This window comes from Empidonax traillii, unplaced genomic scaffold, assembly GCF_003031625.1.
Source record: "Empidonax traillii isolate 1590-97213 ecotype Southwest subspecies unplaced genomic scaffold, ASM303162v1 scaffold111:size2041728, whole genome shotgun sequence".
In the NCBI taxonomy this organism is placed as follows: Eukaryota; Metazoa; Chordata; class Aves; order Passeriformes; family Tyrannidae; genus Empidonax; species Empidonax traillii.
The window spans coordinates 1,665,895-1,691,652 of record NW_020955304.1 but is presented as its reverse complement, the minus strand read 5'-3'; the positions used below and the strand labels follow the sequence as shown (position 1 = coordinate 1,691,652).

General features: G+C 53.1%; 1 protein-coding gene across 1 annotated transcript; it reads left to right on the top strand.

Moving 5' to 3' along the window:
* Positions 1-1,213: 1,213 nt before the first annotated feature.
* Positions 1,214-24,836, top strand: TRAP1 (TNF receptor associated protein 1). Its single transcript, XM_027882792.1, has 18 exons — positions 1,214-1,316; positions 5,644-5,811; positions 7,245-7,327; positions 7,717-7,857; positions 14,724-14,795; positions 15,217-15,377; positions 16,165-16,274; positions 16,453-16,526; positions 18,809-18,964; positions 19,345-19,465; positions 19,578-19,647; positions 20,314-20,461; positions 20,987-21,172; positions 22,173-22,311; positions 22,666-22,751; positions 23,266-23,411; positions 23,694-23,766; positions 24,031-24,836. Exons 1-18 carry the CDS (start codon positions 1,214-1,216, stop codon positions 24,130-24,132), a joined length of 2,139 nt encoding a protein of 712 aa, XP_027738593.1. The 3' UTR covers positions 24,133-24,836.
* The last annotated feature ends 922 nt before the right edge of the window (positions 24,837-25,758 follow it).

Below are 25,758 nucleotides of genomic sequence, written 5' to 3'. Positions count from 1 at the left end.
GAGTTGGTTCCAGGTGGAAATGCAGCTGCTGGAATGGCGCAGCAGTGGTGCAAAGGCTCATGCTGGGTCTGTTGCACCTAATCAGTAAGATCCAGTGTCACACAAACCCCGCTCTGTGCAAGCGTTTCTTGGATGTGAACCTCCACGTGTAGTCCCGGGGATGATTGCAGCCATGAGTGAATTGCACACGGAGCTTTCCAGGGAGCTCCCCCGGGCCCGGCATTACAAAGCTGGCTCTGTGCGGTGGGCACGGTTCCCTGCTGAGGGCTCCTCGGTCTGGAAGTGGTTAGTGCTCCCTGAAAGGAGCCCTGCTCCATCCTTTGTTTGGCCGTGGTGTTCAGCGTGGCCGGGCTCTGCCCTCACGCACGTTCCAAATTTGTCTCTCGCTGGAACAGTTCATTTCCGCTCTCACCTGCACCCCTTCCAAAGCCTTTCTCTAGTTCCTCGGCCCTTTAGATCTCGCTGATCTACGCCCCAGGAGCCCCGGGAGATGAGGAATTTCAGAGAAGCGGAAAAATGAGGTGTTAAAAGCACTTTACCCACAGAGTGGAGCAGGGGAGCCCGGCCTAGGTGCGGCTCTCAGGGGCCTCCTGAGGGCTGCTCCCTGCCCGGCACAGCCCTTCCTCGACCCTCAGCTCCCTCCGTGGGGAAAGCGGGAGAGCCGCTGAACCAGCTCCGACTGCCGAGCTCCTGTCACAGCCTGGGACGGGCTCCCTGGGTCACCAGCGGTGACAGACCCGCAGGGCCGTCTGTGCGCTTTGTAACCTGCGGCTGGCTCCCTGTTCCTGACGAGTCCTGAGAAACATGGACGTTTTTACCATCAAAAGGCTTGGAAGTGGCGTCCTGGGCTTGGCATCCAACCTCCTGGCGGAGCCCTGGAAACCCGCCGTGAGGGAATCCGGGCAGGGCCGGGAAGGGACTCAGCCTGAGGGCCGGGAAGGGCAGCCGAGGCCGTGAGGGGACAGAGCCCGAGGCCGTGAGGGGGGAACCCAACCTGGGGCCCTGGGGCAAGGCGGTGAGGGGACTCAGGCGGCAGTGTGAGGATGCCCGGCCCGGGGTCCGTGAGGGGACCCTACATCAGCCCTGCAGGGCTGAGCGCGCGCAGGCTGAGGGGCAGGGTGACGTCACCACGCGCCGCCCGCGCGCGGGGGATCCCTCACGCCCCGACCCCCCGTGACGTCATCGCGGGGCGCCGCGCTCGGGCAGCAGGGCCATGGCGGCGGCGGTGGCGGCGGTGAGGGGGGCGCGGGGGGCGCGGCGGCTCCTCCCGGCCCTGCGGCCCCTCGGGGCCCTGCCCGGGCCGCGCCCGCCCGCAGGTGAGCGGGGGGGCGGGCGGCGTGAGGGAGCGGCCGGTCCTCCTCGGCTCGGCCCGGCCGGCGCGCTCCTTCACCTGCGCGGAGCCGCGCTCGGCCCGCGGTGTCCTTCGGCAGGGGCGCAGGGCCCGAGTGTCACCCACAGCGCCCCGTCCCTCTCGGCTGGTCCCGCCGTGGCCGCTCGGCAGGAACCGACCTGAGAACGCCCAGCGCTCCTTCCTGCGGGAGGGCGAGTTCCTCTGGGATTGTAAAGGGAAGGGAGCACAGCGCGGGTGTTTCTGGTGTCTCGTGTCGGGCAGGGAGCACGGTCAGGGTGTCCAGGTTCATGTCCTGGCTCAGACAGGGCGCGTAGCATATCCCAGTTCACCTTCTGGCTCGCACAGCATGTGCCAGCTCAGGTCATGCGGCATGTGCCGGCTCATGGCCTGGTTCACGCAGGGTGTGCAGCACATGTCCCAGTTCGTCTGCTGGCTCATACAGGGGGTGTGGGATGTCCGGGTTTATCTGCTGGCTCCTGTAGGCTGTGTAGCACGTTCAGATCGTGTGTGGTGTCCCGGTCCATGTCCCAGCTCATACAGCACATTCAGATCATGCAGCATGTCCCAGTCCTGCCCTGGCTCATGCAGGGTGTCCAGCACGTCCGTGGGGACGTGGGGGAGGGCAGAAGGCAGCAGTGCTCTGTTCTCTGGCCATTCAGTACCAGGGGACTTTACATATGGGCCTGAAGGGTTTGCATGTCCCAGGGCTGCTCTCAAGGTTTCACCTCAGGCAGCTGAGAGGAGTGGGTGCTAAGAAAATCCAAACTCTGAGGCCTTGATTATGGGATGTGCTCTCTTATCAAGGCCATAATGCACAGCCTGGAGTTGTCATTAACCGAGGCACAGTGAGGAGCTTCCCGTGTGTCTCCTGTGAGCAGCCCATGCTGTGCTCTGTGTTTCCTTCTCTGTTGTCTGGCCCCTGGTCCACACACTGGTAGGTTATCACTGTGGTCTGTGGTTTCCCTGTGGGTTATGAAGAGAGAATGTGACAGAGGAAATTGTGTGACAAGTAGGGTCACTGTCAGGGTCGGACTGTCAGATTAATTGTGCCACTTCGGTGTTTCTGGGCAATCCAGCTCTTCCTCCTCGGAAATCCCCAGTGGTTTGTTGGTATCTGTGTCTGGGAGCGGAGCCACGAGCCTCTGGTGGGTTAGATGTGCTCCAGCAGAGCCAGAGTTTATTCCTTAACCTGTCGTTCAAGTCCTTCGGGGGAAAAAACAGTGAGCAGAAGCTGTGGGGTGGGAATGAAGAGGGAGGAGCAGGAGGTGGTGTCCTTTCAGTTGGATACAGGCTGCAGGGACAGCCCTCCCCTCCCTTTGGCCGTGCAGAGCAGGCAGTGTCTGCTCTCTCAGTGCTGAGGGCTGAAGCTGCTGCAGAGGTTTTTGGGAGATGTGTTGGTGGGAGCGGGTCAGTCAGGGAATCTCTCGTCCCCAGGTTCACGTGGATCTGGTGCCCAGCTAGGGAGCCTCTTTGTCTGATGAGATCTGAGCTGGGAGGGTTTATTCTCTGCACGAGCCTCCCTGGGCTCAGGGCTGCCCTGCATGGAGCTGTTATGGTAATTTCTGCTGACCCAAATTCTCCTCTTTTGTTTTGAGGCACAGACTGCTTTGTGCTGGATTTCCCACCCTAAATCTCTAACTGGCGCTGGGCTCGGCTCCCTGCAGTCCTTTTCCAGGACGAGGCTGTGTTTCCTGGGGGGCTGCTTGGCTTTGGGAGTCGCTGAGGCATCCTGGTGTCTGGATCGAGAGGAGCCCGTGGGGATGAGGGTCCTTGTCTTTGCCTTGTTCCCTTTGTGGAGGTGGCTCTGTGGCCACAGGCACAGGATCCCTTGGGATCACGGACAACTGGAAGTTGGGGGGTAGTGTGGGTTTCTCCACCTCTTTTGGTGCAGGTGGGGCAGTGATGGGCATAGAAATGTACAGGGGCTGTGATAAAACTCCACATTTGATTAACTCATTATCAAAATATATAATACCTGATTTGCCCCAGCACATCACAGCACTCATCTGGGGCAAGAGCTTCATCTCTTGGTCCTCGGAATTTGGGCTCCCTCCAAGTGTCACATAACCTGTTAACTCTGCAGGTACTTTCTCCACAGCTCTTGTGTGCTGATAATTGTTGTTTTATACCCAGAACAGCCACAAGCTTTTCCTGTTCCCTTCCTCCAGGCGAGGACTTGCTGAGAGGCAAATGGTCTGAAGATGCTGCAGCTCGTCTTTAATGAGCCGTGTCTCTCCCTGGCACTGTTAATTAAGGATGATAAGACCAAACATTACACAAATCCAAAAGTAACTTCCAAACTGATGGGCGGTGATCTGTCATTCTGCTTTAGAGGTAGGGAGGCAAAACCCATGAATACGTGGAAAATGATAAATAGCTAGAAATAAAATTATAAACAGCTGTAGTTTCTAGAGTCAGCTGGTGTTTATGAGCTGTTGTGGTGGCTGTGGGGCTTTGTTGCCTGGACATCTGATGATAGAAGTGTCTTTAAGGTTAGCAGGGAGCTGCTGCTGGTGTGTGTCCTTTCTGGATCCTGGAGTCAGGGAGGGAGCAAAATTCCCTCTTTTATTTCTGCTGGTTGGGAAATGTGTGTGTGTACCTATGTGCAACTGCAGTATCCTACAGCACCCAGCATAACACGAGCATGAGATGAGTAAGCCCTGGGTAAATATATATAAATATATATAAAAAATAAAGGGGGGGGCTGCAGGCCTTTCCCTTCTGAAGCTCGATGGGCTGGACAGGGAGTGCTCCCCTGCTCTCCACTGTGACCATCCAGGCTGTTTGCCTTGCTGCTTTCCCAGAGGATCCCAGCAAAGGCAGCTGAATGGAAGCTCCAGAACGTGTCCTGTGATAATGCGGCAGAGCTGTTTGTGACGCAGAGAGCACAGTTATGTGTGTGGGAGGTGTTCAGATGCATTAAGAACTATTTGTGGGCTCTTTTCTTTAAGGGCAGAATGACTGGGGAGTAATTCAAGCTTCTGGCTGCAGAAGTGGATCTTGATTCAAGCTTTCTGTGAGGAGGAGGAGAAGGAAGAATGAGGACTGACAGCATCCTCAATCAGCTCTTAGGGAAGAGGCAGAGCCAGGAGTGCTGTTAAAGCTCAGGGGTTTGTGTTCTCCTGATCTGGAGCGATTCAGAGCCCAACCCGAGGGTCTGGAGCAGCAAGACCTGTTCTCAGTGACCACACCAGCTGTAGGACCTGCTGAGGGGGGGCAGGAGGTTTGCAGAGCACTTGTGAAGGGAAGTTGAGCCTTCCCAAGGTGAGCTTGAGGCTGACAAGGGGTGTTGGTGCAAGGGCTGCGAAGGTGAGTTCATTTGAGGGCTGTGGCAAGGTGGAGGAAGGTTCAGAAGGCAGCCAAGCTCTCCCAGCGTGTCAGCTGGCCTGGGGGCAGAGGATGGCCAAAGAAGCTGTTTCCAGAGGGATCACAGGTGCACTTTAGGACTCTCACTGTGCTAATGGTTTCTGGTTTAGTGTTTTTCACTTCTGCTGCTTGTCCAGCAGGTTCTCCCTGCCCTGCCCAGGCTGTGCTTCCCAGAACAGCTCTGTTTGTAGTCGTGGTAGGGCTGGAGGAGGCCAAGTCACTGCCTGCCCCAGGTCAGATCCAACCCTCCAGGATCCTGCTCTGGCACAGGCCATTCTCCCAACAGTGCAGAGATCACACCAAGGAAAGGGCTCTGGGCAGAGCTCTGCAGGGCTGAAAATGATCTTTTTGTGGCCAGGTTTGGCTTTGATCATCCCCTAACAAAAAGAAGACTTGTTGGGTTCACCTGGGCACAATGGAAGGAGGAGAATTTGGAATCCCTGACCTTAACAGGGCTGATGACATTTCCCAACTGGTCTCGTTTTCCCCACTGATTTTGTTGACTGGTGGTTTTGATGCTACGTGTGCTGCTCCCCTTGGAGGCAGCCTTGTTGGGAGATGTAATCCCTGTGCTTGGACAGTCAAGGACCAAATATTTATTGCCAATTTACATTTTCACAGACAGTGATAGGGGAGTTGTCTTCAGCTTGGCCGGGTAACAGCAATGGAAGCTGCAGACTGCCTCTTCCTCACTGCTTCCCAATTCATTGGGAAGGCTGCTAATTGTTGTCTTCTGGACAGAATTTTAATTCAGAAGAGTAAAGGCAATGCCAAAGGGGAATAGTGGGGTTTGGATTGTGAGGGAACTTCAGTCTTGCTTGCATGTTGTAACTCCCACAGGATTGCTTAGGTGGGACCTTTAAGGACTGCCCCTGTTGCTGCTGGACTTGTGGTGTGTAGCGAAATATCTTCACTTGTGTCTTTAGGAAAAGGAGCAGCGTGTTTGCAAAGACAAGTACTCCATCGATGGAGCCTCCAGTACAACATTCCTGCCAGCAGCATTCCTGCTGTCCGGACATACAGCACACAGACAGCAGAGAGCAAAGAGGAGGAGCCCCTGCACACCATCATCAGCAACACGGAGAACGTGAAAGGTGGGCACGGACACACGAGTGCTGTGGGGACACACGAGCGCTGTGGGGACACTCCTGGGGTGTGCCTGGGACAAGGTGTGGGTGCAGGTGGCCCCTCCTCTGGAGGAGGTGCAGGGTTTGGTCATCACATCCTTTGAATCTGAACTGCACCATCAGCTCCCAGAACTGGGATGTGGAGGTCAGAGTGGCCTTTCCTGAGAAACAAGGCCATCAGGGCTGCATCCATGGGCTTAGCCAGGCTGTTGATGGTCATGTGTGTGTGTGGAGGCTCCACAGGCACTAGAATTGGCTAAAAAGAGATTTTATTTTTTTTTTTGGTCCCAGAAGCAAGCTGTGGCTGCCCAGGTCATTGCTGTGGATCCTGGAGGTGTAATGAGAATTCTGGCAGCAGCCCTTTAGTTAGAATGAATTGCTTTGCACATCTCCAGGGAGAGGTGCTCTAAAGCAGTCACTTGAGTTATTCCAACACAGATATAATGTCTAAACTCTGTGCTTCCATAGTTTATCTGGGAGGTACTTTTGAGGCTGCAAGGCTTTGAAGCCCCCAGTGGGGTTGATGTGCTGCTCCAGCTGCTGCCCACACTGGGATTCACTCCATCCCTGGGGAGTGTAGGTTCCCCAGCAAGGCACAGCAGAGGTGACACAGGACCTGTGGCTTTGCCTGTGTTGCCTCAGGCTTCTCTAATGCCTCCTGCAGGAAGGATGCTATTTTTAAGAGGCCAAGGTCTCTCAGCTGAGATTTTTGTAGTGTTACTCTCTCTGAGGGAATTTCTCTTCCTGGGCACAGCTCCCCCCTGCAGAGGTGGCTGTAGGTATGTGCTCCTACCCTGAGGTGCAGAAGCCAAGTGTCTCTTGGCAAAGCTGCCCCCTAAGGGGGTGTAAACAGCACCTTTGTTGTCACCCTGTTGGAGGCCACAGCTGCCTGTGTCCCATCCTGCTCCAGGCTGTCACTCCTGGGAAGCTGAAGCACATGGTTTGCCTTCCTTCCCGAGAGGACCCTGGTGAAGTGCCTTAAAGGTGTGTCTGTGACTCTCACAGAGTCATGGAATGGTTTGGGTTGGAAGGGACATTAAAGCCCATCCCATTCCACCCCCTGCCATGGACAGGGACACCTTCCACCAGCCCAGGTTGCTCCAAGCCCCATCCAACCTGGCCTTGGACACTTCCAGGGCTGGGGCAGCCACAGCTTCTCTGGGCAACCTGTGCCAGGGCCTCACCACCCTCACAGGGAAGAATTCCTTCCCCAATATCCCATCTAACCCTGCCCTCTGGCAGTGGGAAGCCATTCCCCTTGTCCTGTCACTCAATGCCCTTGTCCCCAGTCCCTCTCCAGCTCTCTTGGAGCCCCTTCAGGCACTGGCAGGGGCTCTCAAGTCTCCCTGAGCCTTCTCATCTCCAGGCTGAACAACCCCAACTCTAATGTTTTATTTCAGGTGCAGCCTCTAAACATGAGTTTCAGGCTGAAACAAAGAAACTGCTGGACATTGTTGCCCGTTCCCTGTACTCGGAGAAGGAGGTAAGACATCCACTGCTGGCTGGGAAGTTTTCTGTTGTCAAAGCTCTGTCTCTGTCAGGGGTTACATCTCAAACAGCTGAGTTGGGAGAGTGAACTGCTAAGTTCCAGCAAGTCCTGTGCTGTTCATGTGAGGCTCCCTTGAATGATGTTTCCTTAAGAGACCTTGAAAATGTGTTTTAAAAACAATTTTTAGGTACAGCCAGAGGGCTCTGTGAGTCCCTGAGCCTCTGCACTTTCATACCGAGTTCAGGCATTGGTTCTCCTGGCAGATAATGGGGAAGCACAGAGCTGGGAATTACTCTGTGGGCAGCCAGTGAGCTCCTGGGTCTGTGGGAGTGCCGTGCAGGGGACAGGGCAGGCTGCAGTGTGAGGGTGTGTCTCGTCCCCAGGTGTTTATCCGGGAGCTGATCTCCAACGGCAGCGATGCGCTGGAGAAGCTGCGCCACCGGCTGATGACAGAGGGGAAGGCCTTGCCAGAGATGGAGATCCATCTGCAGACAGACAGTGGAAAGGGAACCATCACTATCCAGGTGTGTCCCTTTGGTAACAGGGGAGTGTTATTCCTGGCCTTTGTCCCGTGGAGGATCAGTGGAAGCTCAGCAGCAGCACAGTTCCACTGAAGTGTGGTGTCCTCAGCTGGGCTCTGGTTCACAAGGCTGTAACCTGAGGATTTGGTGAAAAACCACCAATTTATCTGCTCCTCACTTGTCCCCATAGGAAAATTTACTGCTCCTTCTTTCCCTCTTGGGAACTATCAGTAGCTTTTCTCCCACCCTTGCACTTCCCAGGTTGTGTGTGTGTTTCTCACTAGTGGGTAAGTTGTGAGTCTGGTTTCATCCTGATGTTTGGGGAGGATTTTCCACACCTCCTTAAGTCCAAGGTGTTACCTGATACCTTGCAGACCCTCCCTCTCACTGGGTCGTGGGGAGGTGCAGGGGTGGTGAGAAGAACCTCCCGCTGCTGACTGGCTCTATCTCCTCCTGCTCAAGGACAGGCCAAGTCCAGCTGATGCTGAGGTTCTGCCTGAAGGTACAGGTGGGACTGCAGATTTGGGCAGTACCACAGCACTTACCTGTGCCCAGGGTGTGGTTGTTCCCTCCTGGTGACACAGTGCTGACTGGGAGGGGGACAGTCAGTGTGAATGTGGGCCTCAGCATGGGGAGGGAAGTGGAGCTGGGCCTTCTCTCTCTCTTTGGCTGCCCTTGTTTGTGGCTCTGTCCAGGGTGGACGGCTGAGCCCCAGTTCTGGTGTTTTCTTGGCAAAGTTGTCGGTGCAGAGAAGGCACACTGGTCACTTTGCTCACGGAGCTGTGTCAGCTGTGGGTGCGGCTGTGGATATTCTCAAGAGTGGAGGATGAGGCAGACAGCAGTGAGGGAGTGACTGAAGCAGGTCCAGGGGAGATGTGGCACAGACAGAGCACAGGGGCTGACATTTTTCACGTGGGACAAAGCAGGGGCTGTTAGAGCTGCGTAGTTATTTCATATTTCTGTTTCTCTGCAGAACAAGCGCTGCGGTTGCCATGGGGAAGTTAATGCTCGTCAGTGGGCAACACAATCATCAACCAGAGCTCCTCAAACCGTAGTGCAGGGGCTTTGCTGTTCCTCTCACACCTGACTGTTGCAGTTTCTGACTCCTGTGTAACACCCATTGTTTAATGAGCCCTCGCTTAGCCCCAGGCAGGGTGGGGGCTTGCTCTTGCTTCCTGCCTTGCTCTTGTGTTTCCCTTTGGAGACCACAGTGGACATGAATCCTCAGACTGCACTGAGACATTCCCTGTGGAAGCTGTCTGCTTCTCTGGCAGTCTGGCTGGAGACCTGTTTGCCCGCCTCACAGGGCGCCTCTGATGCCATCCCAGTTGGATGTGTCGGGGACTGGGCTTTTTATAACCCCTGTGCCTCTCTAATGCCATTAAATGAGTCTTAACTAGGAGGCTTTTAACTGCAGCAGCCCTGGGCTGTGAGGAGCAGCAAGAACAGCACTGCTGCAATCTCTTAAGAGCTTTGCCTTCTCCGGAATGCCGAAAGCTCCTTACCTCCAGTCCGGGGGTTATTTATAACCTCCTGAAGAAGCAAACTGCTTACAGTGATTGCTGTGAACCAGCCTCATTCAGAACATCTCCCTACCTCCCAAAGGTGCAGGAAAACTTGCTGCAATGACTGAGGCAGAGGTGGATCTGTCCCTTAGCTGCTGTGTTCTCTGTATTCACTAGGACCCACCCAAACAGCCAGCAGGCCCCTCGTATACAACCTGTAGCAGTGATCCCTCCTTTTGTTTTTCCTAGAAAGGTCCCACTCTCTCACCCCTGGATCCTTTTCAGATCTTCATGCTGCTCTTGGCCTCTGGATCTGCTGAATCTCTCCCCTCCCCTTCCAAACCCTGTAGCATCTCTTTGTGTCTCACAGATGGGAAAAGGCAGGTCCATAATGTGTGATGGCCATTACAGGCATGTTCCTGGGGGGATTATGGAGCTCTGGTAAAGGATTACATTTATCTCTGTTCAGTGACTGCTTACTTCTCTGCCAGGACTGAATTCAAGTCATAAGCACAGCGAGTCTCAGAATTCTGATAGGGTGTCCTCATTCAGGGATACCCCATCTCAGCATTGCAGTCTTGTGTCTGCTGAAAGGAGTGTTCACTGGATTCCACCACCTCTGTCCCTTCACCAAAGTCCCGTTGTTTTAGCAAATTCCACTGTTTCCTCCATCCCTTTGCAAACTGCCTCGTGTTTCTAGGACAGCTCCATCTGTAGCAGCCCCAGCCTGCAAGGTCAGAGCTCTTCAGAAAATCTCTTTGAAAATGTGCGGGGTGTGTTTCCAGTGAGGACAGCTCTGCAGAGCTCTGCAGTTCCGCATGCTAAGGCTTTACAGGCGTGTCTTTGGACCCTCTGAGGTGGGAACAGAGAACCCCTGACAGATCCCAGGGCCCTGTGAGCACAGAGCTCACCTTCAGCAGCTGCACGAGGTGGCAGGCAGATGACAGGCTGCTCAGTTCTGCTGTGCTGTGTGAGCTCGGGGCTGCAGTCCTGCTCCTTGCTGGTGCTTAATTTAGGGCTAGGACTGTTTAGAGGAAATGGTTTGAAATGTTTACAGAGCTGATGGCTGCTGCTGCTACTGCTGGGGGAGGGAGGGAGTGTGGCTGCTGCTTTAACATGGGAAAGCAGCACAGTCGCTGCCAGAGCTTGGGCTGCTCAGTTCCCTTTGCTGGGCTTTCATCTTGCTGGTGCAGTCATCCAAAATCCGTGTCTGTGAAGCCACAAAATAACCAGTTTGCTGGTGTTGGGGAGGAGTTAAAATCACTGCAAAATCCACTCCTCCCTGCAACAGCTCCCTGTATCGCCGAGCAGATCTCTCCTGCCTTACCAGTTACAAACGGCTTGTAAAAAGGACTGGGCTGTCGAGGGCCTCCAGTAAGGATTGGGATGATTGGGCTGGAGCAGTTCAGTGCAGATGCACCTGCATGTCCAGCAAAGCTTGGGGCAGGTGGGGAGCAGGTCCCCCTTCCCTGCACGCGGCACTGCAGCGTCCGTGTGCCACTTGGGCGGGAGATGGGCAGGTGGATTGGGAGGGGTGAATCTGGCTGCACTTTGGCAAGCCTTGGAATTCGGCTTACAGGAACGTGCCACATTGCAGGGATGGGTTACAGCTTCCAGTGGTTGCATCATCTTGAACAAGTAAGCCAGGGAACCAGAAATACAAACACATCTCAAATAACCTGCGGCCCAGGGAAGGAAGTGCGGAATGTTTTAGTTCTCTTCATGCCAGAATAAGAGCCTGCCACATTTAAAAATGGGAAAGTCAAAGTGGAGGAAATGAAGTGCTTTTCTGGACAGCAGGTATTTAGACCTGGATGGGTGGAGACTGAGACTGGTCTTGGAAAGGCAAGCTGAGGCTCCCTGCTTTGGACAGCTCTGTGTACTAGGCCAGGATTACCTTGTATCCATGTGCATCATTTTTTGGTGGCTTTTCTTCTGCTGGATGCTGCTGCTGCAGATGCCATATTGGTTCTGAAACAGATTGTTGCTCTAGTGCAGCTGCTGTCCTGGTCTTGTGAATTTTAAGTTTCTTTAATCAAGGTATTTCAGTAATGGGGGGCACACACAGTCAGACATTTGGGGATTTTTATACCTTGTCAGATGGTGAAATCAGCATGTCCTTATTTTATGATGTAGTCAGTGCTCTTCTAGTGCCCTGTTGAGGTTTTACCCTGAAATAAACATTTGTTTTGCAACAAAATGAAATAAAAAATACAGTAGCTCAGCCAGGTACCTCTGACTGGGAGTGTTCTTTCAGATGCAGCCATGGCAAAGGCAGCAGTTACTGGTTAATTAATGGGTTATTTGGTGTATCAAAGCTCTGCAATACTTTAAATTGGACTAAGGTAACAAGCAAAGCTCTTCCATTGCCCAGGTTCTTGTTTACCAGCATGGTCTCTGCAAACATCCTGCACCCACATCACAGGGTGAGAACAAAGGGCACAGAAGGCACAAAGGTCCTGTGCAGTTCAGCAGCAGGTTTGGCACCTGGGAGGTCTCCACACATAAAAAGATGCTAAAAGCAACGTTCAGCTGGTGTCTCTGGGGGGTTAATGTTACCGAGCTTAGTTCAGCAGCTGTGGCCACAAGCTCTTTGTGTCCCATGGCAGATGGGGTGAAGGTCTGCAGCCTGTTGTGTTGTCCTGTAGAGAGGATGGTTTGGGGGAAGCTCTTTACTCTGCACCCTAAGAAGTCCCAGAAGGAAAATTCAACCAGGTGAGGAGGTGGAGTAACAGCAGGACTTCTGTAATTAACCTTCAGCTTATGAAGGGTCAGCTCACTGAACTCTGCATCTTGGTTTCTCCAAGCTGGGGAGAAACATTTGGCACTTGGAGCTCTGAGCGTGTCCCTCATGTCTTGGATTTCGTGAAGCCCCATGAACGATTTGCTTTGTGTGTTATCAGTAGCTCTGCTGTGGCTGTTATCAGCCTGATAAAAGTTTTCTTGCAGGCTGAAGGGAGGGCTTGAAACTGTCTTGCAGGGGAAGGAAGGTTGTCGTGTTGATGGTGGAGCAATGGCTGGCTGGGGGTGGGTAGAAGGCATTTGCAGGGCTTGTGTGATGGGGTGTTCCTGACTCAGGGGCTGAGCAGTGGCTGGTGCAGCACAGAAGGGCAGTGCAAGTCCTGCCAGCTCCTTCCTTGGACTTCATGGAGCTGGAGCTGCCAGTGCTTGCGTTGGCTCAGCCTGAGGCGGGCTGTTCATGGGCACGTTCAGCTGATTCCATCCCTGGAGAGCTCCTGCTCTGCAGGGCCGAGCTCCCATCTCTCATTCCCCCGAGCAGCACCATGTGGTGCAGGAGCCCAGAGGGCAGCTGCAGGCAATGTGGGCACAGCAGGACGGGTTGGATCTTGATGCCCTCTTCATCCCAGCTGTCCAGGTGTTCTCCTGCAGGAGGGAATGCCTGCTTTGCCAGGATCTTCACTTCCCGCTCTCCCTGTCAGCGTCCCAGCGCCGCGGCGGGAACGGCCTGCTTTGAGTCGTGCTCTCTTTGTTCCTTGCAGTTCCCCCTCACCAAACTGGTTTCCAGGAATTGTCATTAAGCATTTTGCAGTAAGTTTGGCAGAGCGTTCAGAATTCAAGAGCCAAATAAATTCATGGGGTAGGGATGTATTTTTTTTAACGTGCTGGAATCTGGGAATGACATGCTGTACTATAAATAGGAGTGGATCAGAGGAGTTAAGAGTTCTGTTCAGGGTCTGGCATGAACAAAAACTGAACCAGATGCTGAAAACTGCTCTTTCTGGCTCTTTCTTCCCTGGGGGAAGGGACCATGTCAGATTCCTGAGATTTTGCCATACACTGTTTGTTTTTCCTGGCTTTTCATCTCTCACTGTTGAGATCTTACTGGGCATCATCCCTCCTCTCAGCCAAGTGGACTGACTAGCCTTAATGTATTTAATCAAGGGAAAGGTGTTGCTGTGCTGAGACTTGTGGGGATGCAGGAAAATGTCTTACCCTCATGGCACCTCACAAGCTGAACAGTTCAGTCAATCCTTCATTGAGAAATATGTGCTGACATTCATGTACCTTGCTAGAAATAAGCCCAATAAATGGGTGGCAGAGCTGTGCTGGGCCAGAAGTCACTCTGGTCCCTCACCTCTGAGCCATGGAGCAGCAGCCAGCCCTGCTGCAGCTGGTTTTGCTGACCCTGCACACTGAATCCCACCCCTGGGAATGTGCCAGCCTGCTCCAGATGTGCCAGCTGCTGTCAGCTGCAACAACTGTGCTCACAGGTAGGGCTGAGCTCCTCATGGGAGCGAGAATCACCTGTCACTTGGCTAATTTTCATCCTGCTTCCACCTCAGGAGTGGCTCAGAGAACCTGCAAAAGTGGCTTCTCAGGATGTTTCTTGACAGGTAGAGAGGCTGCTGAGATTTGGGAAGGGGAGATGGCACTGGGTTCTCAGAAGTGGCATCTTGGAGGGCAGTAGCCTGCCTTTTGCTCCTGTGGAAAATGCATGTGGAGCAAGGCTGAAAATGCACTGGACAATAGAATGGGACAGATTTTTGCTGGGATCCCGTGTGAGAGGGTGGTCATTTCCAGCTGGGGTTTGCTGTTACCCGTGTTGCCTTGGGGTCCATGCAGATTGAAGGTCTGAGACTTGCTGCAGCCTTTTCTGGGTGGTGCTGCTGCAGGCTCTGCAGCCTGAGACGTGTGAGCCAGCAGCAGGGAGATGTTTATCTGCATGCAGAATGCAAATCTGGGATAAACTTGAGGATCACAAGGAGCTGTGTGCCTCCAAAGCCTGGACAGAGCACCATGAGGTGTGGCCTGTGCACTGGGGTTAGCCTGTTCCCATGGGAATGCAATAGCTGGTACCTGGATATCAGCAGTTTCATACGCTGTGGAGCACGGAATGAGGGGGAGAGGAGGGAGGAAAAGACAGAGAGATGGAGATCAGTGCACCTGGAGCTTGTAGACAAGGGTTTGCATTACCTGAGAGTTCAGGGGTTCACTGCTCCTCCACTCCCCTTTAGAGCAGCTCAGGAATGGAAGGTGTCTGTGCATGGCACCTGGCACAGCCAGACCATGGCTGGGTGAGATCTCTTTCCTGCCCTGCCATCCCGTGCTTTTTAGGGGATGTAGAATCCAGCCTGTCCTGGCATGGGTTTGTCTTTCCTCGAGGAATGGTTGGAGTCTCTGAGCTTTCTGGAGGTTTATGGGCAGAGGACAGCTGTGGCTGCCCCTTGGAGTCTCTGTGCCTGACCATGTGCAGGTGGGGTCACAGCTGGAAGGCTGTTGTTGCATTTAGTGCTCAGAGGCAGAGGAGAGGGTGGGAGTCAGGGGCAGAAGTTGCTCGGGTGCTGTGTGCTAAAGCAATGCTTCCCTACTGTTATGTCAGCTGCCACTGCTGTTTCTTTTCAGGACACAGGTATTGGGATGACCCAGGAGGAGCTGGTTTCTAACCTCGGAACCATTGCTCGATCAGGCTCAAAGGTAACCCCCTTCTCCCTCCCATAGAAAACAGAAAACTCTTCTCCAATTACAGCCACTTTTGTTCTCCCAGTAATTTCTCATGCCACTTTTCCCCTTGGCCCCCAGCCCAGCTGTGAAATCACACTCCTCTTGGAAGCTGAAACCTACCTGTGGAGTCTTCTGGCTCTTAATGGTCTCTGCTTGTTTTTCTTTACTGCCAGAGTTGCCCTAAGCAATGCTCCCCTTTTCCAGAAGTGCAGTCCCTTTGGAGAAATCCTTTTCCTTGGGCATCCTCCTCGGAGCACTGATGCAGAAGTGTGGGATGAGGGTGCTGGAATGCCAAGCTGCTGTGCCTGAGGAGCCTGGCTGGGGGATGGATTGCAGCCTCCCAGCGATACCTGAAGTCACTGTGTGCTGGTTTGTGTCTCCTCTGTTCCTCCAGGCTTTTCTGGATGCTCTGCAGAGCCAAGCTGAAGCCAGCAGTAAAATCATCGGCCAGTTTGGAGTGGGTTTCTACTCAGCCTTCATGGTGGCTGATAAAGTGGAGGTGTTCTCCCAGTCTGCAGAGCCAGGCAGCCTGGGCTACCACTGGTCTTCCGATGGGTAAGGCTGGAGAAGGGGGTGGCTGCATGGAGGGGAGGTTTCCAGACCAGGCACAGACTGAAAACTGTGCAAAGACAGGCTTGTGTGGCCTTTCAGGACCTGGCTGACTGGTTTAGGTCCTGCTCAGGTTATACATGGTAGCAAAGTGTGGCCAAATGTGCCAGGGTAGAAACCCCAAGGACAAACTTGCTGTGTCAGAGCAGGTGTGTTGAGTGCCAGGCAATCAGCTTAAGGGGGTCCCCAGTCTGCAGGGACAAATTTAACCTCTTGGGTCTTGTCTTCCCCTGGGGTTTGGCTTGAGGGCACCCACAGTGAGCAGAGCTTGTGCAGCGTTGGGGTCTGCAGGAACACCTTCTCTGTAGGTCAGACCTTTGCCCTCATCCTTTTGTCCTGGCAAAGCTGTGGGACTGTGTTGGAATTGGAGCTTCTGTGGGTGACAAGCTCAACATCCCCTTAAAATCTCCTCAGAATAAAGAATGTACAGAGTTATTTAAATTATTAGGAAACATCTGTTAATAGAGATGTCAGACTGTCCTGGGTTTTTAGCTGGTGTCTTTGCAGCTGTTTCCTGGGTCTGGCTGTGTAGGGAAAACAGCCACATACAAACAGCCACGTGTTTTGGAGGGTTTCTCAGAGGCACAGGGAGCATTCAGGCATCCAAGACTTTTTGCCTTTTCCTCTTGGCACTGAAGTGTTGTGCATGCCCTTAGTTTAATAAAACATTTTGCTGTCCTATCGTGGATGTGTCTGAGGCACAAGCTGATGCAGCGTTTGTTTCTAATCCTAGTTCAGGAATGTTTGAGATTGCAGAAGCATCTGGGGTCAGAACTGGGACTAAGATTATTATCCATCTCAAAGAAGAGTGCAAGGAGTTTGCAAACGAGGACCGAGTGAAGGGTGAGTGGAGGAGGGCGACGCTGTTGCCCTCAGGCGCTGTTGGAGTCTGTTGGTGAGTGGGAGGTGATTTTGCAGGGTTTTTCCTCTCCTGCAGCTCCTTTCACCTGCAGTTACTGAGGGAACTCTTACTGTGTTGTTTTCACAAAGGTGACTCTTCTGTGTCTTCTTTCCATTCCAGAGGTGGTGACAAAATACAGCAACTTCATCAGCTTCCCCCTGTACCTCAATGGGAAAAGGATTAACACGTTGCAGGTGAGCAGGAGGCCACAGGCAGGTCACTCGTGGAGTGACTTTAATCCTCCAGTGGAGACAGGAAACAGGATAAAGCTGCTGCTGTCCCTGGAAATCAGGGGAGGATTGTCCAGCATATCACAGACCTTGTAATGATAATTTAATTAGAACAAAAGGAGACAATTCCAGCAGAAGGTGTGCCTGGAGCTACTTGTTTGCATTTATGACGGAGCATTCTTGCAGATTGGCAAGATCTGGGTCTTCCCTTAACCTGAATTACTATTTCAGTGCTTTATAATGCTTATTTTAACTGTTTAGGCCAGGTGACATGTTAGTGCTGTAGGGATTGCTCGTATCACTGGTGTGCTGACACCTGTCCCTGCAGTTCCTGTCCTTCAGAGTGGGATAGGCAGTGCCAGGGATCAGTTGGGCTTTTTTAGCAGCTCAGCTCACAGCCCCATTTATTCCCCTCTCCTCGCTCGGCGCTGCTTGATGCTGGCATTTTCTGACCACTTAAGTGATATTGCAGCCAGATCCATTGCAGTCAGATGTTCTTGGCCCAATTGCAGGCATCATCTGGGAGAAATTAATTACCTTTAAAACAAAAATCGATGAATCGTTTTCCTCCAGCATCTCCTTCTCTGATTGTTTAAAGCTTCCTCTCCCCTAAGACAGCAGGTAGGGAGCGTGTGTGTGGCTTCTTTTGTTTCCTGGAATGTGGCACTGACTGAACAGACTTTCAAGACTGTACTTAAACATTTTATCATGTTAATTTATCTAAGATTCTGTAATTGCTGTTATTAGTCACTGATTATTTATTTGGATTCCTGCGTAATAGTGTTTCTCTTCCAAAGGCTTTCTAGCTGTGCCCCTTAATTAGACAGCTGTTTGCTCTCTCCACCTGACAATCAATAGAACAGGCTCCCTGGAGAAGAGCAGTAGCAGAGCAAGGGGCGAAATGCCCTTAATAGAGTCGTGGACTTTTATCTCCTCATCAGAAAGTCTGTTTTCCCTTGAGGTACAGCAACAGCTTTATTCATTATGCTCCCATTTCATGCCTTTTCTTTATCCAGGAACTTGGCTTTGTGTTTTTCCACACATCAGTGTCAGCTCACTGCAAACAGAGCCACAGTTAGTTCCCTGGTGGGGATTCTCCTAGATGAGTTCCTGAATGCTTGCCATGTATCTCACAGTATGGAGCCCGAGGCTTTTCCAGTCTAACTGGGATAACTGTAGCTACAAGGGAGCCTCTGGGAACGCAGCACTTTACCCAACACAGCTGCTGTACAGCACCTGAGTTCCCAGTGAGTCCCTAATCCTACCTGTGATCCTGCAAACCCTCCAGGACACTTGTGTGTGCTGGAAATGTTGTGAAGCCACCTGTGGAACAAGGCTCTGAGGCAGAGGGATCCTTAAGGCAGCACAGCAAGGCTGCCAAGGCCCTGACTCCCTTGGAGTCTGGTAGGTGGAGGGTGGGCTGGATGTTGGTGTTGCCCCCAGAAATCGCTCCTGTCACCCTTTGGGGCTTGGGTGGCACAGAGTGGCAGTGGGTCAGGTGGGCTTCACCCCGCTGGGCACGTGAGGTTCTTAGCTGAGTGCAACATCTTTGCTAGAGGTGAGTCTTTTGCTGAGGTGCTGAAAGCTGAGATGTGGTGTGAGCATGGGCTGAATGCTGCAGGAAGCCTTGGAGGGGTTAGAGCAGCAGCAGCAGGCATGGCCACGTGTTGACATGTGAAACAGTGCTGGAACACTTTGTGACCCTGCAGCAGGGGTGGCTCAGTGGTTCACAAAGCATCTCCTAAACTGCTCCAGAACAAATCAGCAGAAAACAGGCAGCGCGGGAGTCCTTCACAAGTTTTCAGCTGCGATAGTGACCTCCATCAGAGAGGCAGGCTGAGTGCAACAGACTGACTTGAACTTTCACTTTTCCTTTGCTGGTCAGGCCTTGAGATGTTTGACCAGTACTGCCAGTCAGCCGAGCTGTGGGATCTGTCCAGGATGCTCTTGGCCATGGGCACGTGTGAGGCAGTGGAGATTAGCCAGATCCCCTTTGTTTTGGGCTACACAAAGGGCTACACAGGGCAAGAGTTACCTCGGAGGTCGGCTGAGGGGCAGTAATTTTTAGTCAGTGATAATGTGCCCAAAGCACATTCCACTGCCCCTGGGTTATGCAGAGGAGTCTGTCTGAAAGATCTTATTTCCTTGCTCCCTCATCCTGGAGGGAAAGTGCAACTCAAGAAGAGCCCTGTGCTGTGAGGTCTTTAGAGCTGATGGGATGTCCTGTCCCTGCTGCTCCTCCACAGGCTCTCTGGATGCTGGACCCCAAGGACATTGGGGAGTGGCAGCACGAGGAGTTCTATCGCTTCATAGCGCAGGCGTACGACAAGCCCCGCTACGTCCTGCACTACAAGACCGACGCTCCCCTCAACATCCGCAGCATCTTCTACGTGCCCGAGCAGGTACGTGTCCTCCTGCCCAGGGAATGTGGGACATCATCTGCCCAGGGAATGTGGGATATCATCTGCCCAGGGAATGTGGGATATCATCTGCCCAGCTGCTCTGAAAGGGGGGAATGGGAGAACGGGACAGCTCCTTAGGGACAGGAGGCAGCTAATGCTGCGGAGGGGCAGGGAGGAAGGAATATCCCCTGTGGCATTTCTGCGGTGGGCTGGGGGCCGCAGGGTAGTTGTGGGGATGCTGGAATGGCTCAGGTAGGTCTCCAGGAAAACCAGCCAGGATTTCAGCTCTTGTTGGGTTCAGCACCACAGGGTGACCTGGTAGTGTGCAGCTGAGCGCCCTGCACAGTGCTGCTGTTACCTCCTGTCTCTTGTTCCTGCAGAAACCATCCATGTTCGACATCAGCAGGGAAATGGGCTCCAGTGTTGCCCTCTACAGCCGCAAAATCCTCATCCAAACCAAAGCTGCAGACATCCTGCCCAAGTGGCTGCGTTTTCTTAGAGGTGTGTGCTGGGACCAGAACAGTGGGCTGTGGACCATGGCTTCCCGAGGGGTGCATTCCTGAGCCTGGCACTCGTGTGTGCCTCAGCGTTCAAGGGTTGCTCTGTGTTCCAGGTGTTGTGGACAGTGAGGATATACCTCTGAACCTCAGCAGGGAGCTCCTGCAGGAGAGTGCCCTTATCAGGTAAGCCAGAGGTAGATCCTGTGGACTGCTGAGGCTCTTTCAGCTTCTTGCTGGCTGAGAAGGGAACACAGTGGAATAGTTAGAGGGGTTGGAGGGACCTGGAATGTAAATTGCAGTATCCTTGAGAATTTCTGTAGTCTGCAAAGTGAGTTGTTTCTCAGACAGCTGCCATTGTTGGAACTTGGAGTATAAGAGTAGGCTCTTCCTCCTTAACACCAGAGTAGTTACCTTGTTGGGTTTGATGGCTGACTTTGTGTTCTACAGCTGGTGAAGTGCCTCTGCCTTCACTGGAGTCAGCAAATAACAATGTCACTTCACAGTGGATTTTGAGGCCTTCAGAAAGAGTTCCTCCAAGAGTAACCACCCCTGTACAGCCACCTCTGTCCCGTGGTTTGTGGGAGAGAGGCAGATACCCTGGGCACAGCTGGTTATTTGCTGCAGCATCACTGAGTCTCAGTTCAGGAGGGGCTGCAGCAGAACATTTGTACACAGCTCTGTCTGCAGCTCAGGAGCTGGTCCTGACTGAGATCAAAGAATAGATGTAGAGCCATGAGGGGAAGGAGATGGTGGACCCACTACAACCCTGTACAGAGAGAGAGATGTTCACCTAAAAACCTCTTGTCTTGTGCTAGCAGCTGTCTTTAAAAAGGCTTGTTCCTGTTGCAGGAAGCTCCGTGATGTTTTGCAGAAGAGGGTGATCAAGTTCTTCATTGACCAGAGCAAGAAGGACCCTGAGAAATATGCCAAATTCTTTGAGGAGTACGGGGTATTCATGAGAGAGGGGATTGTCACGATAGCAGAGCAGGATGTCAAGGTACCAGGAGTCCTGAAGCACTGCAGCTGATGGGAAAGATTGCTGGTTCCTCCTGTGAGCTGGGATGAGGGGGACTGCTACTTCTCCATGAAACTTGCATGCCTGTAACTTGTGTTCCTGGGTCTACCCAGACATACTGATTCTCTAGTGTCCATAGTCTCTTTTTTTCTGACTGGTCACTGCTTCCCACTTACTTTGAGACCCTGCAGAATCTCTGTACCCACACTGCTGTCAGCCCTCCCTGATGCAATATGAACTACAACACACAAGAAAAGTAGGGCTTTCCCCTCCTGTTGTCCTCTGCCTCAATTCCCATTTGTAGGAGAGTTTGACCTACATCCTGTCTAGGTCACTCTTCTGCCTCCTTAATATCTGGAGCAGGAAGGGAGAGATTCAGAATCCCCCGAGCGTTTTTGCAGAGCTGCCAGAGAGGCCTGTGTGCTACACCAGGAGTTGCTGGTGCTGGGAGCGGTCAGGTGGAGGTGCAGGGAGGTGCCCTGAGCTCACAGAGCGTGTTTCCTGCAGGAGGACATAGCGAAGCTGCTGCGTTACGAGTCGTCGGCCCTGCCCGCGGGGCAGCTGACCAGCCTGGCCGACTACGCCTCACGCATGAAGGCCGGGAGCAGGAACATCTACTACCTGTGTGCCCCCAACCGCCACCTGGCAGAGCACTCGCCCTACTTCGAGGCCATGAAGAAGAAGGACATGGAGGTGGGTGAGCGGTGGTGGCATGGCCAGGGGAACACCACTGAGCTGCTGCAGCAGCGATCGAGGTCGGGGCTCAGAGCTGAGGCCGGTGATGGAGCCCTGCCAGTGCGGGGCCTTTGCTGGCTCTGCTCAGAGCGTGGTGTGAGGCCAGGAGGGACCTGTCACACACTCTAACCACAACACAAACAAGGCTTTAAGCTCTTAGAGAGCGTCCAAAGGAGGCCACAAGGATGGGGAAGGGTCTGGAGGGGAAGCTGTATGAGGAGCGGCTGAGGGCACTTGTTTTGTTCAGCCTGGAGGAGACAGGTCGGACCTCAGTGGTGTCTTCAGCATCCTCCTGAGGGGCAGCACCAATCTCTTCACTCTCGTGGCCATTGACAGGAGCGAAGGAAACAGCATGAAGCTGAGTCAGGAGGTTTAGGTTGGATGTCAAGGAAAGGTTTTTCACCCAGAGGGTGGTCGAGCGCTGGAACAGGGCAGTGGGCACAGCACCAAGCCTGTCTGAGTTCAAGAAGCATTTGGACAATGCTCTCAGGCACCTTTGTGGGATTCTTGGGGTGTCCTGTGCAGGGCCAGGAGTTGGACTCGATGATCCTGATGGGTCCTTTCCAACTCAGCATACTCTGTGATTTAGTACTTGTGCAAACGTTTAGTTCTGACATCTGTTTCGTACCTTTGCTGAATCCCAGAGCAGGAGCCCGGGAGCTGCTGTGAGCGCTGTAATGGTGTTTCAGGTGACCTCTGTGGGCACGTGGCCCTTTCAGGACTGGAGTCCGTGCTGGCTCTGGCAGCAGGACTTGTTCAGGTGTAGACCTGCCAGCCATGTTAACAAATCCCTCCAAGGGTTTGCTTTCATGTAGGGCCCTGAGTGATAATCACCATGGGGGGGTGAACCTGGGAGTTTCCCATGTGACGCGCTTGCTGTTTGGTGCAGAGCTGCCTTGGCAAGGAGGGAATGCTGTTACTTGCCCAACAATATGTTGCTGTCCCTTTTTTGGCACAGGTGCTGTTCTGCTATGAGCAGTTTGATGAGCTGACACTCTTGCACCTCCGTGAGTTTGACAAGAAGAAGCTGATCTCTGTGGAGACAGACATTGTCGTTGATCACTATAAGGAAGAGAAGTTTGAGGAGAGCCGCCCAGGTGAGGCTCCCCTGGCCCATCCTGCTGCCACCTGTGCCACCAGGGAGGGGATACCTCCTCCCCTGCTCCTGAGCAAGAGCCCTCCTTTCCACCCTGCCATTCCTGTGCTCTGAGGCAACTTGGAGTTTTTGCAGATCCTTTTAACCCCACAGTGTAAATCTGGTGCCCTGATAGCAGCAGGCAGGCCCTGGCAGGGTATGAACCTGCTCTCCCTGGGTATGGCGTGGTCTGGGATGAGGGTGTGTAGGTGCTGAGCGGTGCTGCCTTCCCATTCCCACAAGAGAATTGATAAATGGAAGTGTGAAATGGGATGAGCTCAGGAGCACACTCAGACGTGCCCTCTCTCCCTGCCAGCTGGAGAACGTCTGACAGAGAAAGAGGCTGAGGATCTGATGGCCTGGATGAGGAATGCCTTGGGCTCTCGAGTCACTGGAGTTAAGGTGGGTATTCTGTGTCTGGGTGACTGAGTACAGGAGATCCATGGAGCTAATGATCTAGGGAAAAAAGGTGGTGCTTGCTTGGGTGCTTGCTGCCACAGATTTTTCTTTGGGCCCTGAGGAAAGTCATTCTTCTCCCCTGTCTGTAACTGGTACGGATGAGGGCATTTGTCATTTGGATGGACAGTGTGGGAGCAGAAGAACCACATCCTAATGTGTATTGAGCAAAGCCCATGTTCCTAGTTGATGCTCATGTTAGCAGAACGGGCTTTTTTTGGTAACTTTCTTGCCTGTGGACTAGAAGGGTGTATTGGCAGGGAGTGCTTTGGGTGTGGCTGTGACCCACTGCCATCTGGGCCCCCAGCTTTCTGCTGCTTTAGGCAGTGCCTGCGGGATGGGGAGGAATCGTGTGGAGGGTCGGTGTGAGTCTGTGCTGAGGAGACTCAGAGCGCTCAGAGCTCGCCCTCCTGCAGCACTGCCCTGTCCTGCCCAGCCCTGAGGGGTGTCTGTGCCGCAGGTGACACCCCGGCTGGACACCCACCCTGCCATGATCACCGTGCTGGAGATGGGCGCCGCCCGCCACTTCCTGCGCATGCAGCAGCTGGCCAAGACCCAGGAGGAGCGAGCCCAGCTCCTGCAGCCCACCCTGGAGATCAACACTGGGTAAGGGGGGACAACACCAGCACTATGAAGTGCAGCCTGTGCCATAGTGTTTAATCTGTGAGGCTGTGTGGCACAGGAGCCACACACACACACACAGTGTCCAGCCCTCTGGGGACCAGGGGGGGTTATAGGAACAGATGGGAGAGAAGAGAGAAGCCCCCAGAACAGGAGCAAGAAAGTTGCCTTTTGTGACCCACCTTGGCTTTGCTGCTCGTTCTGGAAATAAATTTCTCCTTGTGTAGAAAATCACCACGTCTCAGTGCTGATCTCTCTCTCTTACAGGCACACTCTGATTAAGAAGCTCAGCGAGCTGAAGGACAGTCAGCCTGATCTGGCCCAGATGTTGCTTGACCAGGTGAGAGCCAGCCCTTCTCCAGAAGCAGCACCATCCTCCCCAAAGCCCTGCGTGGCAGGGAATGGGGTGAACCATTACAGTGGGCAAGAATCACATCTTTCTGTGGTCTCTGGGTATTTCCAGGACTTGTGCTCAGTATGTTTCCAGTATGTTTTCCATGAAGACATGCTGGTCTGAGAATGCACGTCCCAGAGAGTGACATTCCCTTCCTTCCTCATGCAGGTCTCTCTTGCTGCTTATTCAGTGCTTTCTTTTCCTTTTCAGATTTATGAGAATGCCATGATTGCAGCAGGGCTGAATGAGGATCCCAGGCCAATGGTGAGCCGGCTGAACGAACTCCTCACCAGAATCCTGGAGAAGAACTGAAGGATGAACTCTGTGCTGATCTCTCTCGCCTCAAGTGCAGCCACCCTCTCAGCAGCAACCTGTAGGCAGTGTCCAGCATGGGATTCACGGGGCAGAGGGCAGGGACAATGCCAGGGACGTCCAGCCCTCCCTGCACAGGGAGGAGCCACCTGTAATTTATCAGATCATACGTCATCAGCCTGTTCAAAGTGCAGTGTTCTTAGTGGGGACAAAATCCAGAGGTTGCTGCTTAAACGATGTGCCCAAGCCTGAGGAGCCTCTTTTCATACTGTTTCTAAAAATGGCCTTTCCCAAAACAGATGTTGGCAGCAAGAACCCCAGTTAGGTCTGTGAATACACCCCCCCTCCACCAAATCCCTGTGCACCATTGTACTCTGAATAAGCACTGGCAAAATGAATTAATTAATTAAGAAACCTCCAGCTCTGACCAAGCAGGAGGAGTTTGCTGGTATGAAGAGAGATTGCTGTTGGACACTGTTGGAGGAACATGTGAGTGCAACCCCATGGTAGAAAAGATCACCAAACTGCTGGATAATTGAGTTCATTGTGGTCTTGTGGAAAAAGATAAGTAACTGGGAAACAGCCTTTCAGCATATGGCTTTCTGGAGAGTCTCCAGGGTTTTTGCCTCATCTGTGGGATAAACTGCACGCCTAGATGACCTGTATTTATGATAAATAAACACTTCTTTTCCAGACCCTCTCCACTTCTCTCTTACCATTACATGGCTGGGCTTTGTGTCCTCCAGCTGGTGGTTTGTTGGTTCTTTTCAGATGCTGTTTGGTTCTTCAGGGCATCAAGCACTGGGCAGTGGTGGGAAGAGAGGGCTGTGAAAACAACAGTAGTAGCAGGGAGTGTGAAGGGAAAGCAGGAGAATCTGTGGCTATGAACCCTGTCAGCCTTGTCTTTGGAAATGGAATTTGCCCCTTTGAATCATTTCTAAGGAGCAGTGGCTGTTCAGCCAGAAATGCCACGCTAAGTTCCCTCTGTGTGTCTGGTTTACACCGTGCAAACTGGTTTATAAGAATCCTTTCTCCTGCTCAGTGGGGTTCGGAGCAGCCCTGATATTTGTTTAGCTTATCTTTAAATTGCCAGATTAAGATGCAGGAACTGGATTTGGTTAACTGTTTGGATGCTGTGCTGGACAGGGCAACTCTTTGAGCCTGGCTGTGTACAGAGGAGTTAAAAAGGGTCCTGCTGCACAGGGGACCATTTGAGAAGTTTTATTAACATTTAATTTTTGTTCAGGTGAATGTGACAGTTCAGAGGGTGTTGAGAAGAACAAGGAGCCACCTCCTGCATCCTACATCCCTGCTATGTATCATCAGGAATAGTGTGGCAGCAGGACAGTGCCTGTCTCCCTGTGCTGGGCATTGCTGAGGCCCCACCTCGAATCCTGGGGTCAGTTTTGGGCCCCTCAAAATAAGAGATATTGAGGGGCTGGAGAGTGTTCAGAGAGGGAACGGAGCTGGGAAGGGGCTGGAGCAGCAGGAGCAGCTGAGGGAGCTGGGGGGGCTCAGCCTGGAGAAAAGGAGGCTCAGGGGGGACCTTCTGGCTCTGCAACTCCCTGACAGGAGGGGGGAGCCAGGGGGGGAGTCGGGCTCTGCTCCCAAGGAACAAGGGACAGG